General features: G+C 44.0%; 1 protein-coding gene across 1 annotated transcript in view; it reads left to right on the top strand.

Moving 5' to 3' along the window:
- LOC125441044 overlaps positions 1-15,596 on the top strand; it is a 66,205-nt gene that overhangs the window by 47,231 nt on the left and 3,378 nt on the right. Inside the window, exons 2-3 of the mRNA XM_048511323.1 lie at positions 8,245-8,373; positions 9,398-9,466. Coding sequence (XP_048367280.1) covers positions 8,245-8,373; positions 9,398-9,466 — 198 coding nt within the window. The remainder of the gene's footprint in view (positions 1-8,244; positions 8,374-9,397; positions 9,467-15,596) is intronic.

Below are 15,596 nucleotides of genomic sequence, written 5' to 3'. Positions count from 1 at the left end.
AATTGGTGGAGTCCACTCAACACATGCAAATCACTCTTTCTAATTGCACTCTTTACATTTGTTAGTCAATGCAAATGGTTCTTTCTTCCACCCTGGACATTCCACAGGTATATATACTCCACTTGCTTTACTTTACTACCATCAGATCCTCTGAAGATGCCAGCCACAGATGCAGGCGAACCGTCAGAAGAAACCCCACAACACTCCAGTAATTCTGGCCGTGAAAGCCTTCAACAATACATCAACCCTTGTTTGTTTGCTTTTTTTGGTTCCATATTCACTCCGTGATACAGTTGGTAGTCACCTTGCTGCAACTCACTCTTTTCATTCCACATCTAGATAGATGGGCAGCTGTCTGTCTACCTAAACTTGGATGTTTCTATAAAAATCTGCCTGGAGTTTTTCTTCTCTTTTGTACCCTCCCTTCCAAAACCAGCACAGAGGTTAAAGTGCTGGACTACAGTCTGGGAAATCTAAGGGCCTTTCCCCACTTTTCCCTCGGCCGCCGTCGCTGTAGCGTAATTTCTGTGTGCGCAACATCCCTGAAGCAACCCTGGCGATGCGACCATGCGCTCTGTGTGGGTTCATCAAAAAGCATGCCCTTACCAAGAATGCCAGGGATACCTCACACTGAGGTGAAGCGACAGCCTTGGCAACATCAGGGGAGACGGCTGCGGCTGTCGTCACCCCTCTCATGGGGGGGTACCGGGGGACAGCTTCTCTCCCTCTCAGTAGTCGCGGACCTTAAGGTAGAATTAAGGGGAAAGGCCCTAAGTTTGAATTCCCACTGGATATTTGCTGGGTGACTGTGGGCCAGTCACATTTTCACGTGGTTGCTATGAGGAGAAAATGGATGACAGGAGAAAGATGCGAGCCACTGAGAGCCAACGTGGTGCCGTAAGAGTGTTGGGTCCTAATCTGGAGCACTGGGTTTAATTCCCCACTCCTTCACATGAGCAGTGGACTCTTCATCTGAAGAACTGGATTTGTTTCTCCACTTGTACACATGAAGCCTGTTGAGTGACCCTGAGGCTGTCACAGTTCTCTTTTAACTCCTGGCCACACCTGCTGAACAAGGTGTCTGTTGTGGGGAGAGAAAGGGAAAATGAGTTTCTAAGCCACCTTGAGTCTCCGTACAGGAGAGAAAGGCGGGATATAAATCCAAACTCTTCTTTCTTCTTTGAGTTCCCATTCAGGGGAAAGGTAGGATATTAAGTTAATACAATAAAAATAAAGAATAAAAGATATCAGCTTTCTCAAAAAAAAAAAAGCCAAGTATTTTAGTTAAAAAGCATGGTTATCCAGAGACATGCAGAGAAATACACTGCTCAGCCCAAGTTTTAATTATTTATGAATTTGCTCCACAAAACCCTCCAGGGTCTGTCTTTGAACAGTTAGTGCTGTTTGAGGAAGCATCACCAAAACATTCTGAGCCATCAGGATCGGTCAGTCAAAACTGGCAGCACTTCTTTTAGGGATCAGAAGAGGAGAGTTGGATGTGAGAACATGTCTGGCAATGAACTATAAGGACATCCCCAGGCCAAAAAAGAAGCAAAGGCAGAGGAGGAATGTTTTTAAAAAGAGAGAAACCAAAAATAGGAAAATGGATGATACAAATAAAACATAAATATGTTTCTGTTTGAACTTTGACAAGAAATTGAACAAGCTTGGTTGCACTTGGTAGTACAAAATAAAATGTTTGAAAAACAAGTCAAGGTGATGAATGTGCGAACTCTTCCTGCATTCCTACTTGGAAGTTTTCTCATTTCATGTTCAGGGGGAAATACTCCTGTTTCCACCTGAGTTTTCTCCAGGCTAATGATGTCGGCACTTGCACATGCCCTTCATGATACTGCCCCATAGAAACTGTGGTTCCCAGAACAAACCATACCTGATAGATGCGTGGAAATTCAAACATACAGATGCATATTGCTAACACATACATACATATTGCTAACACATACATAAGAATGGGGTTTAAATTGGACTGGGTTATAGCAACCACAAATAATATCATCAGACAGTTGACCCAAATAGAAGATGCTCACCAAACTGAAGCTTGCTTGCCTGGGCCACCTAGTTCACCACCGTAGTTAGTGGAAAAGGGCTAATAACTTTGATGCCCAGACAGCCTGAAGATTAACTAAAGGACAACTGTTTGTAAAGATGAGTAAACTTCTCATTAGTTGGGCTTTGGACAGAGTGAGGGTAGTCTGGGAAGCTCTGGAAGGTGAACACAACAACATAACCAGATGGGTGTCCATTCTTCACACAGTTACAGAGCCTTAGCAGTTAAGATGGAAACTATGGCCATTTCCGCATGGCCACTACAGAGTTGAATTCGGTGTACGTGACGCCGATTCATTATTGGACCGGTCGCGCGAGCGGTCCGGGAAACTTTCGGGGAAGGCGGCGCCGTTAACATTGCCGTGCAGCCCGATCGACTTACCTTCCCTGCGACCGTCTGGTGCATCACCGAGGCCAGGGGACATGCCCCCCTGCCCTGCGCGACTGCTCCGAAGTTGCAGGGCAGGGAGGGCATCCCCAGACACAACCGATGCCCGAGGCGATCGCAGGGAACTGTCTCCGATATGGGAAAGGGAAAAGAGGATGGCGCCTTCCAGCCGCTGCCATTCACACGGCAGCGGTTGGAGGCCACTGTTTCCCAAAAACCTTGCTTTCGAGGGAGCAAGGTTAGAGAAATAACGACTTAACAACAGGAGGAACAAAGGTGGCTTGACTGGCGAAGGAGCTGCGCCCCCCATGCGAACTGCTCCCTGGTGACGGCGTTTTTGCTGTCCCCAGGGCGCTGTATTTGGCCTGTGTGAAAAGGGCCTATGTTTTGCAGGGATGTTTAGCGTCCTTTCCAGGGAATTCCTCTAATCGTATCTAAACCATGTTCCATTTCTTCAAAATTGTTGCTCCTTACCAGGAATTTTCAAACTGATCTCAGGCTCTCAATTTAGGCAAAATATGGTTGTTAGCTGTAATCCCAGATCTGCCTACTGGTTATAGGTTTACTTCACCAACTGACCATAACATTTTCAGTGTGACTGCAAGGCAGGAGTAGTGCCATCTCCTTCCTTCCTTCCTTCCTTCCTTCCTTCCTTCCTTCCTTCCTTCCTTCCTTCCTTCCTTCCTTCCTTCCTTCCTTCCTTCCTTCCTTCCTTCCTTCCTTCCTTCCTTCCTTCCTTCCTTCCTTCCTTCCTTCCTTCCTTCCTTCCTTCCTTCCTTCCTTCCTTCCTTCTTCCATTACATTGCCTACTTTTTGTACTTGCAGAGGCATCTTTTTGTGACATGATTAAAAGAACTGATCACTAAATTCACTAGGCTCATAGAAAGACACCAACGAAACATAGTGACACCTAAGTAGTAAATCTCACTCAAAAAATTTCAGAACTTCTTAATTTTATTATGAACTTTTAAAAATTTGATGTGTGCACTGGAATAGGTAGGTGAAATTGTAGTGGCATTTATAGAGAAGCAATTGCATTTTGGAAATAGTTGCATCTGAACTGCTCAACAAATGATTGTAACAAGCACCAAGGTTGTGAGGTGAACCAGCTGATGAGCAGGCATAAGTAGTTCAAGAGGTAATATTGTAAAGTTCCAGGGAATAATATGAAAGTCTGAGCGCATAAACTTGAGAGGAAGACAACAATAGAATCTTCAAACTTCCCTTCAAACTTCCCTGCCAACTTGCCATACCGAAGATCTAACCACTTATTAAACTTATTAAACAAATTATTTTCTAATTTTTGGCAAAAAAAGGCCTACGCTACAGCCTTGTGTTAAATTAAATTGGATGTTTTTATGACACATCTAGACATTAACAAATCTCCTGCCACTGTCATGAATGGCCATAATGTATACAAAAAATGCATTTGTTCTAAAAATCTGGCATTGTGCTGAATAGCTGCAACTTTGTAGCTGCAACCAAGATGGTATAGGAGCACATGTTTGATTTGTACTATATCCAAGTATTATAAGGAAGCCTTGTTGCATTCCAAACCAGCCATGTACAAAATTCATGGCATCCCTACCTCTCTGAGGGAAGAACATGAGATACCCTCCTGAGAAATGTTTTATCTACTGAAATGGGTTTTGCTTCTCCTCAATTTCACTGGATAGTTCACAGATGCATAACATTTACATTTGCCTGCAAAGTTCCATTCAGATAAAACTTGGTGGCAGCCCGCTAATGAAGGCACTATTTGTCCAAAGAAGAAAAACCCGACTTGTTATGTGAGGTGTCTCATTAACAGGCAAGAAAAGAAGAGATCCCTGGGCAATTTCCCACTGGTGATTAATCCTGGGATAGTCACCCAAAATATCCAGGTTTCCTCATGATCTCCCCACTGCCAAACCATGGAACACAGATCATTCCCCATTTCTGGTGCCCCCCCCCCCAATCACGGGATTTTCCTGGACCTGTTTGTATATGCAACTTTTTGAAAAAACACTCCCATGGGAGCTAATTGGAGATGGAACTACATATTTAAAGGCCTATAACTTTGGTCCCCATGAACCAAACTTCACCAAACCTGGGAGGTATAATCAGCAGAGTCTCCCACTGATGCCACCCAGGTTTTGTGGAGTTTGGTCCATGGGGTCCAAAGCTATGGACTCCCAAAGGGCGTGCCCCCATTGTTTCCAATGGGAGCTAATAGGAGATGGGGGCTACACTCTGGCCTCCATCAACCAACTTCACCAAGCCTGGGTGGCATCATCAGGAGAGTCTCCTACTGATACCACCCAGGTTTTGTGAAGTTTGGTCTTGGAGGTCCAAAGCTATGGACTCCCAAAAGGGGTGCCCCATCACCCATTGTTTCCAATGGGAGCTAATAGGAGATGGGTGCTACACATTTGAGGGTCCATAACTTTGGCCCCCATGAACCTAACTTCACCAAACCTGGGTGGTATCATCAGCAAGGTCTCCTAAAGATACTCTGAAGTTTTGGTGTTGCTAGCTTAACAATTGCACCCCTGACAGCAGGCACCCCCCCCCAAAGGGGCAGGCCTAGACATCTTCATTAGAAACATGCTGCAGTGAGGATGTTGGAACCTGGATGAAAAGGCGCTGATTCTTTTGAAACTTGGTTGTATCTAGATTAAATTTTCAGTGGGAATTCAGCCCCTGTCTTCAGCTTTCTGCTGCAATTCCTCCAGTATATATTTCTGCTTTGCATCTGGCAGGCAGTGAGACAGTGTCTTCCACATGAGATTTTCAGCAATAAATGGGAGATTAATTTGATGATCTCAGTGATACAATGTGGGCCAAAGGTGACAAGTAGTACTCCATTAGCAAGCCTTGGGATTCCAGCGGGGGCTGAGAAATGGCTGCTGATGAATTAATGAATGCAAATTGCTGGCTCCTACACCTTTTGCATAATGATCCATACAAGGTGGTGTCCTCCTTCATAAAACAATGTAATGCAAAAGGAAAGAATGTTTGATGCTTATGTCAATGATGCAAAGGCAGGACAAAGGAGCCTAGGAGAATCAGTCCTGTTTTGGATTTTTGCGTTGATTGCAGACATTGCAAAGGGTTCTGAGGTGAAGTCTGTTGACTTAACTGCAGAAAGGAGGCTAAAATGGAGTACTGTCTATAAGAACCATAAGGGCAAATGCATTATTAGGGATGAGCATATTTAATGCAGTCCAGCCAACTACATGATCCTGGAATTCCTAAGCACATTAATGTGCTCTGCAAAGTCATCCACATTTATCTATTCAGAATAAGCCTGCCCTTGACTTTTCGGAATACTAAACATGTTAGGGGGATGCTAAGACATAACTTATTTAATAAGCAACACTCTTCTTTTAAAGATTTCATATTTTAGGATTCATATATTAGGAAGATTTCCAATAGTAGAATATGTTAGGAATTCATATATTAGAATTTCATATATTAGGCAACAGTTATTATCAGAGATGGCATTTTTGCTAAACTCATGAAATTAGAGAATTGAGGTAAATAATCTTAATAATTCATTTGCCCTCTTGAAAAAGCTGGAAACTCATGTTAATGGTTTATGCACCTAACCACTCAATCTTGGCCTTCCAAGCTGCTTTCCTGTTGTGTGCCTTAGAAGGCAGGTGTCCGCTCAAACTCGTAAGCAGCGGTGGATTCCACACAGCACAAATATATCATTTGGGATGTTATAAATACCATTTTGGGGAAGAACTTCACACAGTTCTGAATTCATTCAGCCCATTATATTTCTTTCAACCTGGGTTTTTCAAAGAAAAAGAAGAAGAAGAAGAGTTTTAATTTATATCCCCCCTTTCTCTCCTGTAGGAGACTCAAGGGGGCTGACAATCTCCTTGCCCTTCCCTCCTCACAACAAACACCCTGTGAGGTAGGTGGGGCTGAGAGAGCTCCGAGAAGCTGTGACTAGCCCAAGGTCACCCAGCTGGCGTGTGTGGGAGTGTGCGGACTAATCTGAATTCCCCAGTTAAGCCTCCACAGCTCAGGCGGCAGAGCTGGGGATCAAACCCAGTTCCTTCAGATTAGATATACGAGCTCTTGACCTCCTACGCCACTGCTGCTCCCCCCAACTCCCCCCAACTCCCCAACTCCCCCCTCCTACGCCAGCAACAGCCACAGCTCCCCAGCTCTAGCTCCCTCCTGCCACTTAGCCACTGGCTCTGGCTCCCCAGCTCCCCTCCTCTGCATGCTGCTCCCCCCCAACTCCCCCCCAACTCCCCCCTCCTATGCCACTGCTGCTCCCTCCCAACTCTTCCCCCCCAACTCAAATTAAGAATGATTCCGACCTGCTGCGCGAATGCCAGCAGGCAGGAAATGCTTTATTTCTGCCCCGCCTACCTCTCACTTTCATTTCCACTGCTCACGCCACCATTGAAGGTTCACCATGGAGGTTTCTTCTGCTTGCAGCTCATCCATTTGCTATTTCGCTATCAAAAGTAGATGAATGAAGTTTGTTTAGCCTAGTGATCCCATGCACATGTCATTTGTTCCTTTTCTGTTTTGAGGGGGCTGTCTTTACAGTTGAGAATAGCAGAGTATAAATCCAAATTCGTCTTCCTAATCATGGTCAGTGTTTTTTTAGTTTTAATCCATGCTCCAAGAATGTGCTAGAGCATGCCAAAGCTATGAATGAAAATTCTTGGATCAAGTGTAGATTCCCCCTTGTTTCCCCCTAGTCATCTATAATCCATGGTATTTATTCCTTCCAGTGGATTTTATTATTGTATTGAAGAAGGATTCTTTAGTTACTGCTATATGGTATTTTAGATGTCAACTTGCTGTTGTCAGAATAAGATTGGAATGTGGTTGGTATACTTTTATTGGTGGAAAAGGCTGTCAAGTTGGAGCTGACTTGGGAGGATTTTCAAGGCAAGAGATGAAAAGAGGAGTTTGTCATTGCCTGTATAAGAACCCTGGACTTCCTTGGTGGTATCCCAACCAAGGCCTAACCTGGGCCAACCCTGCCTAGCTTCTGAGATCTGACAAAATCAAGCCAGCCTGTCCATCCAGGTCAGAGTATGATTTTATTAATGATGCTGAAAAGGAAAAAATAAGTAGATTGCTACATCTTTATGCAAGATTCCTCTAAATGTTCTTTATGAGCCATTCGAAGCAGACACATAACAGTACATATGAAAGTGTGAAGATTATTTTGATCCAGGTCACTGTATTCATCATTACTTTTGACAGATAGGTTTCACTGTGTTCAACCTGTAAAGGTATTCACCGTTGCTTGGTAACCATCAGTATCTCAAATATTCCTGCCGCATAGGCCTAACATGGATTAGCTAAGGAGGCTGTCCAAGAATCCCAAAGAAACTAAAACAAAGTCGTAGCTAATAAGAACAGTGGTTTGTGAGGATTGAGGATGCTTCTCTGGTCATGCCAGGGTTTGCCCATGCAAAACCGATTGGTTGAAGCGGACTGCACCCCTTGTCCTGGGGAAGCACGCCCAAAAGGAACTGTGAAAGAGATAACAGTAGAGATGGCCAGGCACTGACCTTGAGCAGCACCTGGTACAGTATAACATCAAACAGAAGACAGTTGAAAGTCAGTTAGAAATGCAATTAACCCATTCCTCCACTGCCAGCATACAGAAAGCATCAATAGCAAAATCCCCATAATAACAGGCCTCCTGACATTCCGCTCCCTCTAGGGCCCTCCCCCCAGCTTGCTTGGGCAGTTTTGATGAAAAACTTTAACGAGGTGGGGGGACTGAAGTTCAGTGTGAGGTCGGCCAGCTGCCCCCATAGGGAGTGCAGCTCGGCTCTCAGTTCACATTCCGTGTCGTCCCCCTCAATCCCCTCCTCAACTGTGTGGAACTCAAGAGCCATTTTCCCCCTGTTCTGTTCAGTCATCAGGAACACCACTTGCTGGTGAAGGTCTGAAAGGTCAGATTGTAGCTGGTCCCTCTCCTGAGTGACCTCCTCTGTCTGGAGTCACAGTTTCTCATAAGGACGCCGATGCTTGTCTGCCACACAGTTCGATCCACTCTCTAGCGCTTGGGATTTGACTAGGAATGTCCCAGATGTGCTTGTTCACCATCTAGGTCTTCACGGAGGGCGCCAACCCCCATTCAGGTGTAGGCTGCCTCACCGGGGTCCCTCGTCCTACTGGGGAGAATCCGGGATAGCGGGCATAGATTTGTTCTCCTGACCCAGTGTCAGAATCCCAAAAACTGAAACAAACTCATGTATAAGAACAGTGGTTTTTGAGTATTGAGGATCTTCTCTGGTCATGCCAGAACTGAGGTTTGCCCGCGCAAAACCCAGTAGTTAAAGCAGCTTGCACCCCCCATCCTGGGAAAGTGTGCCCAAAAGAAACTGTGAAAGAGATAACAGTAGAGATGGCCAGGGACTGACCTTGAGCAGCACCTGGTACAGTATAACATCATTCAGCAGACAATTGAAAGTCAGTTAGAGATGCAATTAACCCATTCCACCACCACCCAGTATATAGAAAGCAGCAATAGCAAAATCCCCACAATAACAGGCCTCCTGACACCCAGCCATGCCTATAGGATGTCTGGGCACATGGTAGAACAATAAGGCTGAAAACACTCAAACGAAGTTAACAAAGAAAAGAACTTTACTGATTTGTGTTGCCCTAAATACAAGGTGCTGGAACTGAGGATTTATGTCCTCAGTTCCAGTATTTATTTTATTTCTGAACTTAACAACCACCAATCAGTTTTCTCCCCCCGCCCAGTTTCTGTCCTCTCATTGGCCATGAAGCTCCGGTGGGATGTAGCTTCTCAGTTTGTTTTCCCGCTCTTGTTGGAAAAAGGCAGGAGCCGTTGGATGCTGGGAGTTGTAGTCCTGACAGCAGAGCACCTAATACTAACCTGAAATTTGAGGCTTGCAGGTGTTCATGCTCCCTCTTCTATATTTTTTTTCTGATCAATAGGAAAAAAAGGAAGCTGGCTTCCACAGCTGGTTCCATATATCTTTATCCAAGAAACAAGATACAGAAAAGGTAAGTAAACTGTCCCCTTGTACCTATTTTTCTTTTGGCCATGGGGAGAGGTACCTTCCAAAACATTACAGCATAGCAGTTGACTAGATTTAGAAGTTGAATTAGAATGTTTCTGAGACTAAGGGAAAATGGATCAATACTAAAGGAAATTTATTACAGTATTAGCCGTGACACCAAGATGCTTCTAAATCATGATGTCAGATAGAGTTTATCCAGCAGGTCTGAAAATTATGCCTGTAAACATCAATAACGTGATTGGGTTTCAATTAAATCAAACTGGACTACCTCAGATAATATACAGACTGAATTCATTTTACAGGGATTCTGGACAAAAACAGATTCAGCTGTCGAAAAATAAGACATCATTGCAGGTTTTCACTCTGCTTTATTTGCACATCAAACTGACCACTATTGATTTTTAGGGTTATGCAGAGGAAGAACAAGTCTGAATTTTTCCACCAGCTGGACCTCCCTCTTCCCGCATCCCAGAAGCTTAAGAGACTGTAAACGTGTATTAGGGTCAAGAATGAAGATTAGCGTTTCCAGCCTCCAGCTGGTGTCTGAAGATCTCCCCGATTACAACTGAGCTCAGTTGACCAGGAGAAAATGGCCACTTTGGAAGGTGTGGTCTATCTACTTATTTATTTATGGGTATTTTTATTCCACCCTATACCTGAAGGTAGCAGGGTGGGTTACAAAATAAGATTGATAAAAGTCATAACATCTGATAACCTAAAAACAATTGCAACCTGTAATGATAAAACCTGTTTAAAATTGATTAAACCTGCTTAAAGATTCATGATATTAGCAGAAGGGGGGAAACCCCAAAGGCTGGAAAATAAGTAAGTCTTGACCAGTTTTTAAATGCATATAAAGAAGATGCTGTTAGCGCAGCAAGATAAACGCACTGAAAGCTCCCCACCAGTTTGCACAGGAGAAAGAATCAAACAGCACAAGTTGCTCTTTTCCAAAGAAAGGCTTTGTCTTTTGGTGCAGAAGATATATTTACAGTGCAGTACAGTTTCACTTCGCTCTCCGCTCTCCAGCTGCCAGCAATAAAACACTCCCACTCCAACAACTAACTCCAACAACGCCACACCACACACACTTTGTTAGATAGTTATATAGAGTCACTATCCAAGTTCAAGATGGCGCCGAGTGAGTGAGACGCTCCGGTTATAGCTCTCCATCCAGGTTTTTAAATGACATTTTTATCTTAAGTTTATTTGGTTTTTAAAATTTTTGCTTCAAAGCCACCTTATCAAGGGCGAGGGGGTAAGAAATCTTCCTCCTTTTGAACTTTGTGATAAACCTGACCTGTTATACATTAATCAGCACAACTGCCGCTAATTGGGAGGAAGCAGCTTCTGTTTTGTTATTCTGCTGTCGTGCTCAGGGAAAAAAGGAAAAGAATTACTACAGCAAGAAAGTCAACTACCTAATTTATTATCTGAAGCGTTAGATAGGAGTATGGGTGGCAAAAAGCGTCGGTGTGATCGAGAGGAGGTGAATTTCTCTCCCTCTGCTAAACAGCTCAAAATTGGTGATTATTTTGGGTCTGTGAGCCCCACCCCACAACCCAAGAATTGCCAGGAGGAATTTGTATTACCTGTGAAAAACTGTTTTTCCCCTCTGTTTGAGGAAGAGGCTACCAGCAGCTGCCCTACTCAGTTAATTGGAGACAGCATTGTCGAACAAACCTCTTCAAGCTGCTGCTGGAAACACTATAGACGAGGAGTGCCCCATCGCTTCCCTTGCTCCCAAGCCCTCTACAGAAAATAGAAACATAAATATTCACCCTAAATCTGTGGATCGGTGGGTCTTCTGAAACAGACGCTCTGCTTAGCCTTTGTAATCTTGTTGCTAAAACTGTGGAGCTTACCTGCAAAGAACTTGTTAATATCAATTCTAAATTGGATAACATTGTCAAGCTTGTATCGGAGGAAGCAAGGCACCAGTATGACAAAGTGATGCACATAGGGGCAAAGTGATGCACATAGGGACAAAAAATCAAAACTTCACATACAAGCTACAAGGGTTAGTGCTATCAGTCACAGACCAGGAAAGGGATTTGGGCGTCTTAGTTGATAGTTCCATGGGAATGTCAACTCAAAAAAAAGATTCCACCTAAACATTAGAAAGAACTTCCTGACTGTCAGGGCTGTTCGACAGTGGAATTCATTGCCTCAGAGAGTGGTGGAGTCTCCTTCTTTGGAGGTTTTTAAACAAAGGCTGGATCAGCATATGTCAGGAGTGCTTTGATTGTGTGTTCCTGCATTGCAGGGGGTTGGACTTGATGGCCGTTGCGGTCTCTTCCAACTCTATGATTCTATGACCTGGAAGTAGGGGTGGGTAGTGTGGTGCCCAAGTTTGCAGATGATACCAAATTATGTAGGGTGGTGAGAACCACAAAGGATTGCGAAGAGCTCCAAGCGGACCTTGATAAATTAGGTGAGTGGGCTAAGAAATGGCAAATGCAGTTCAATGTAGCAAAATGTAAGAATTGATGCACTATAGGGGCAAAAAATCCAAACTTCACATACAAGCTACAAGGGGATTAGTGTTATCAGTTACAGACCAGAAAGAGGGAGTTTGAAGTCTTGGATTCATAGTTTAATAGAATATCAACTCAATGTATGGGAGCTATTGAAAAGGGCAAACTCTATGCCGAGTTTAGTTAGGAAAGGAATTATGAGAATAAAACTTTAAGATTGTCATGCCCTTATATAAAACAGTGAATTGCACATGGAGTACTATTATTCCCAGTTCTGAGGTAGCCGCATCTCCAAAAAGGATATTGAGGAGATAGAAAAAAAGTTAGAAGGGCAACAAAAAAGGATGATTGAGGGACTGGAGCACCTTCCCTATGAGGAGAGGCTGCAGCATTTGGGACTCTTTAGTTTGGAGAGGCGACGTCTGAGGGGGGATATGATTAGAGATCTATAAAATTATGCATGGGATAGAAATGATATTTGACAGAGAGAGGTATATATAACATTCTCACAATACTAGAACCAAGGGGCGTCCATTTGAAATGCTGGGGGAGAAGAAGTGGGACTAATAAAAGGAAACGCTTCTACATGCAACGTGTGATTGGTGTTTGGAATATGCTGCCACAGGAGGTGGTGATGGCCACTAACCTGGATAGCTTTAAAAGGGGCTTGGACAGATTTATGGAGGAGAAGTCGATCTGTGGCTACCAATCTTGATCCTCTTTGATCTGAGATTGCAAATGCCTTAACAGACCAGGTGCTCGGGGGCAACAGCCGCAGAAGGCCATTGCTTTCACATCCTGCATGTGAGCTCCCAAAGGCACCTGGTGGGCCACTGCGAGTAGCAAAGAGCTGGACTAGGTGGACTCTGGCCTGATCCAGCTGGCTTGTTCTTATGTTCTTATGTTCTTCTTATGTTCTTATGACTGCCAAATATTTCAGAAAACTCCCAGCAACTGGGAGAACCAACGAAACTCCTTAGAAAATCAAAGCTTGATTCTTGTGGGCAACAAAGTGTGCCTCGGGGTATTTAACTACTGACACTCCCGACCCTCTTGGAGTTCTCTAGGATTAGCTAGACGCCAACTCAGTGTTCTATTAAAAAAGAACCCAAGCCATATTGGTCTAGCTTCTATACAAAGCCTTGATGTTTCCAGTTTTTTCTACGAGCCACAGAGACTCATACTTACAGTTAAATCAGATAACATACCGCAACAGCTCCAAAGACTAACCTCAGACCTGGCAAGAAAGGGGGTGTATCCAACGCGTGTTTTTAAAAACTCAAAAATTGTTCCACTTTTTGGAAGAAACAAAATAGGTGAGCCCAAATTGCATATGTCTACCAGAGCAGTGCCTCCTCGGTCCCATATCCAACCTCGCATAGGAACCAAAGATCCGGGAGATGAGCGACAAACGGCGATCGGTATTTTAGAGGACTGAGTTGACAAAGCCATTGAACATCTTCAGGAAGTAATCCAGATTACAGCTGCGGAAAGACTGAAGCTACTCAGTAACAACCTTACTACAAAGTCCTTTGCTCCTGGTGATCAATCTCGGTTGGAAAAGGATGACCAAGAGGAACCCAGCGATCCAAATCTTATGGATTCTTCTACAACTTCCTTATTGCCTACAGTCATATGCAATGAAGCTAATGGTCCACAACTTGGACCCCCCTCAAAACAGCCAGAAATCCCACTAAAAGCAAATCCATCAGAAAATCTTGCGGCCTGCTCACCGAAACTGCCATCAACCTCTGCAAAATTTGTGCCCTATGCGATTGACCTTGAGCTCGATCTGCATTCAGATAGGGTGATGAGCCCTTATCTGTCGCAGAAATTAGAGGGTAAAACCTGGGCTCAGGAACTCGAGGAATGTGTGGAGTTGGACCCTCCTAGTCTATACTAGGTCCTAGGACTGAATTTGATGTTGGTATTTTGATAGATATAGAGGGGAAAGATGGTGGAAACACCAAGGCAATGAATCTCCATGAGAGTGTAGTGGCCCCCTTAAACGGCTGCGTATACCATGATGTAAATAGGTCCCTTGACTAATTGAAAGTGGTTGATTGATGCTGGGAAAATAGGGGCACTTACTCCACCCAGTTTAAACTATTATCTTGGAATATAGCTGGGTGGCAGAACAAAGTTGGAAACCCGGACTTTTCCCAATTTTTAAGAGGTTTAAATTTTATTTTATTACAAGAAACCTGGTCCCCCACGCCAATCCAGCTTCCTGGATACCTTTCCTTTTGTCTACATGCCTATAAACCCAATTCAATGGGGAGATACCAAGCTGGGTTGGTTATAATGATTGAGTTGCATCCCTGCCACAAATTGGCTCAAGCCATCCTGGTTAAGGGGAAGTCTTTTAATTTTATATTAACAAATGTGTATCTTCCTCCTAGTCTTGCCAGAGACACTCTCCAGACACAATGGTTATACCTCTTTAACTATCTAGAGAGCCTTGAAGCACAGCATCCTGGGGTCACAATAATACTCATGGGTGACCTCAATGCCAGAGTGGGTGGGAATGAGCAGGATTTTCTTGTGTTCCTGGGGTTGGATGAGGAATTGCTCCCAGAGCTTCTTCTTGCTCCAAGAAACTCGCACAATCATTCAACCAACCAGGCTGGGGAAAAACTAATTACACTCTCTACCCACTCAATTTATTAATTCTCAACGGGCTCCTTAGATTTGATAGATCTGGGGAGTTTACCTTTGCATCTCGTAAGGGAAGCAGAGTGTTAGACTATGCCTTAATATCCTCCAACTGCCTGGAGTGGGTAAAAGACTTCCACATCATTTTTCACTATCTGAGTGGCCATTTCCCCCTCTCTGCTACAATTGTCCCTTTTAATCAAACTGTCTTCCCATGTGAATTGGCTGATACTGATACTGATTCTATTGAATATTTGTCCAGGGGTTGTTGGGACGATTCCTCTGCGACTAGACTGCGGGATCTTATTTATTCAGAAGAACTGCTGGCAATTAGATCTAGTATCTTGGGAATTGAGGATCCCAGCCTGATGTGTAGCCAATATGTGCTCCTCACCCAGAAACTCAGGGATACCTTTTGTGGGAGACCAAAGAGGAGCCCTAATCAACAAATTGCCCAGATCAACTTTGGGTTCTGTGATACCTGTAGATTATTAAAACGATCTATACGGGACCTTTATAATAAATACAGAACATGTAATTGGAGTGCCCTACCTCCATCTTATTTCACATTGAAAAAACAACTAGCCTTACAGATCAAAAATAACAGGACGAAAATCATCAAACGCCACTGGAATTCCCTCATTACGGCAACTAGAAATAACGACTCTAGAAAATTCTGGAGGATGGTTTCTGGAGCCCTCTGTCCCAACAGTACAAACACGGCCTGCATCTCTAGAGCTAAGTGGTATAACCACTTCCATGAAATCTTTAAGGAAGGGTTAGATAGTGTCGAGGCTTGTGACCAAGGGTTAGAGTTGGGAGGAACCGATTGGCCCCCTGTCTCTATACCTGAAGTTGTGCACCTTATCAGTAATCTTCAGGGTCATAAGGCAGCTGGGCCCAATGCCTTGCCCCCTGAAGTGTTCAAATACTTTGCTGACTGGTGGGCACCTCTCTTGGCCTCTCTATTTACCCTGGTTG

Source organism: Sphaerodactylus townsendi, linkage group LG11 (assembly GCF_021028975.2).
Source record: "Sphaerodactylus townsendi isolate TG3544 linkage group LG11, MPM_Stown_v2.3, whole genome shotgun sequence".
Lineage (NCBI taxonomy): Eukaryota > Metazoa > Chordata > Lepidosauria > Squamata > Sphaerodactylidae > Sphaerodactylus > Sphaerodactylus townsendi.
This window is presented reverse-complemented; position numbering and strand designations above follow the sequence as displayed.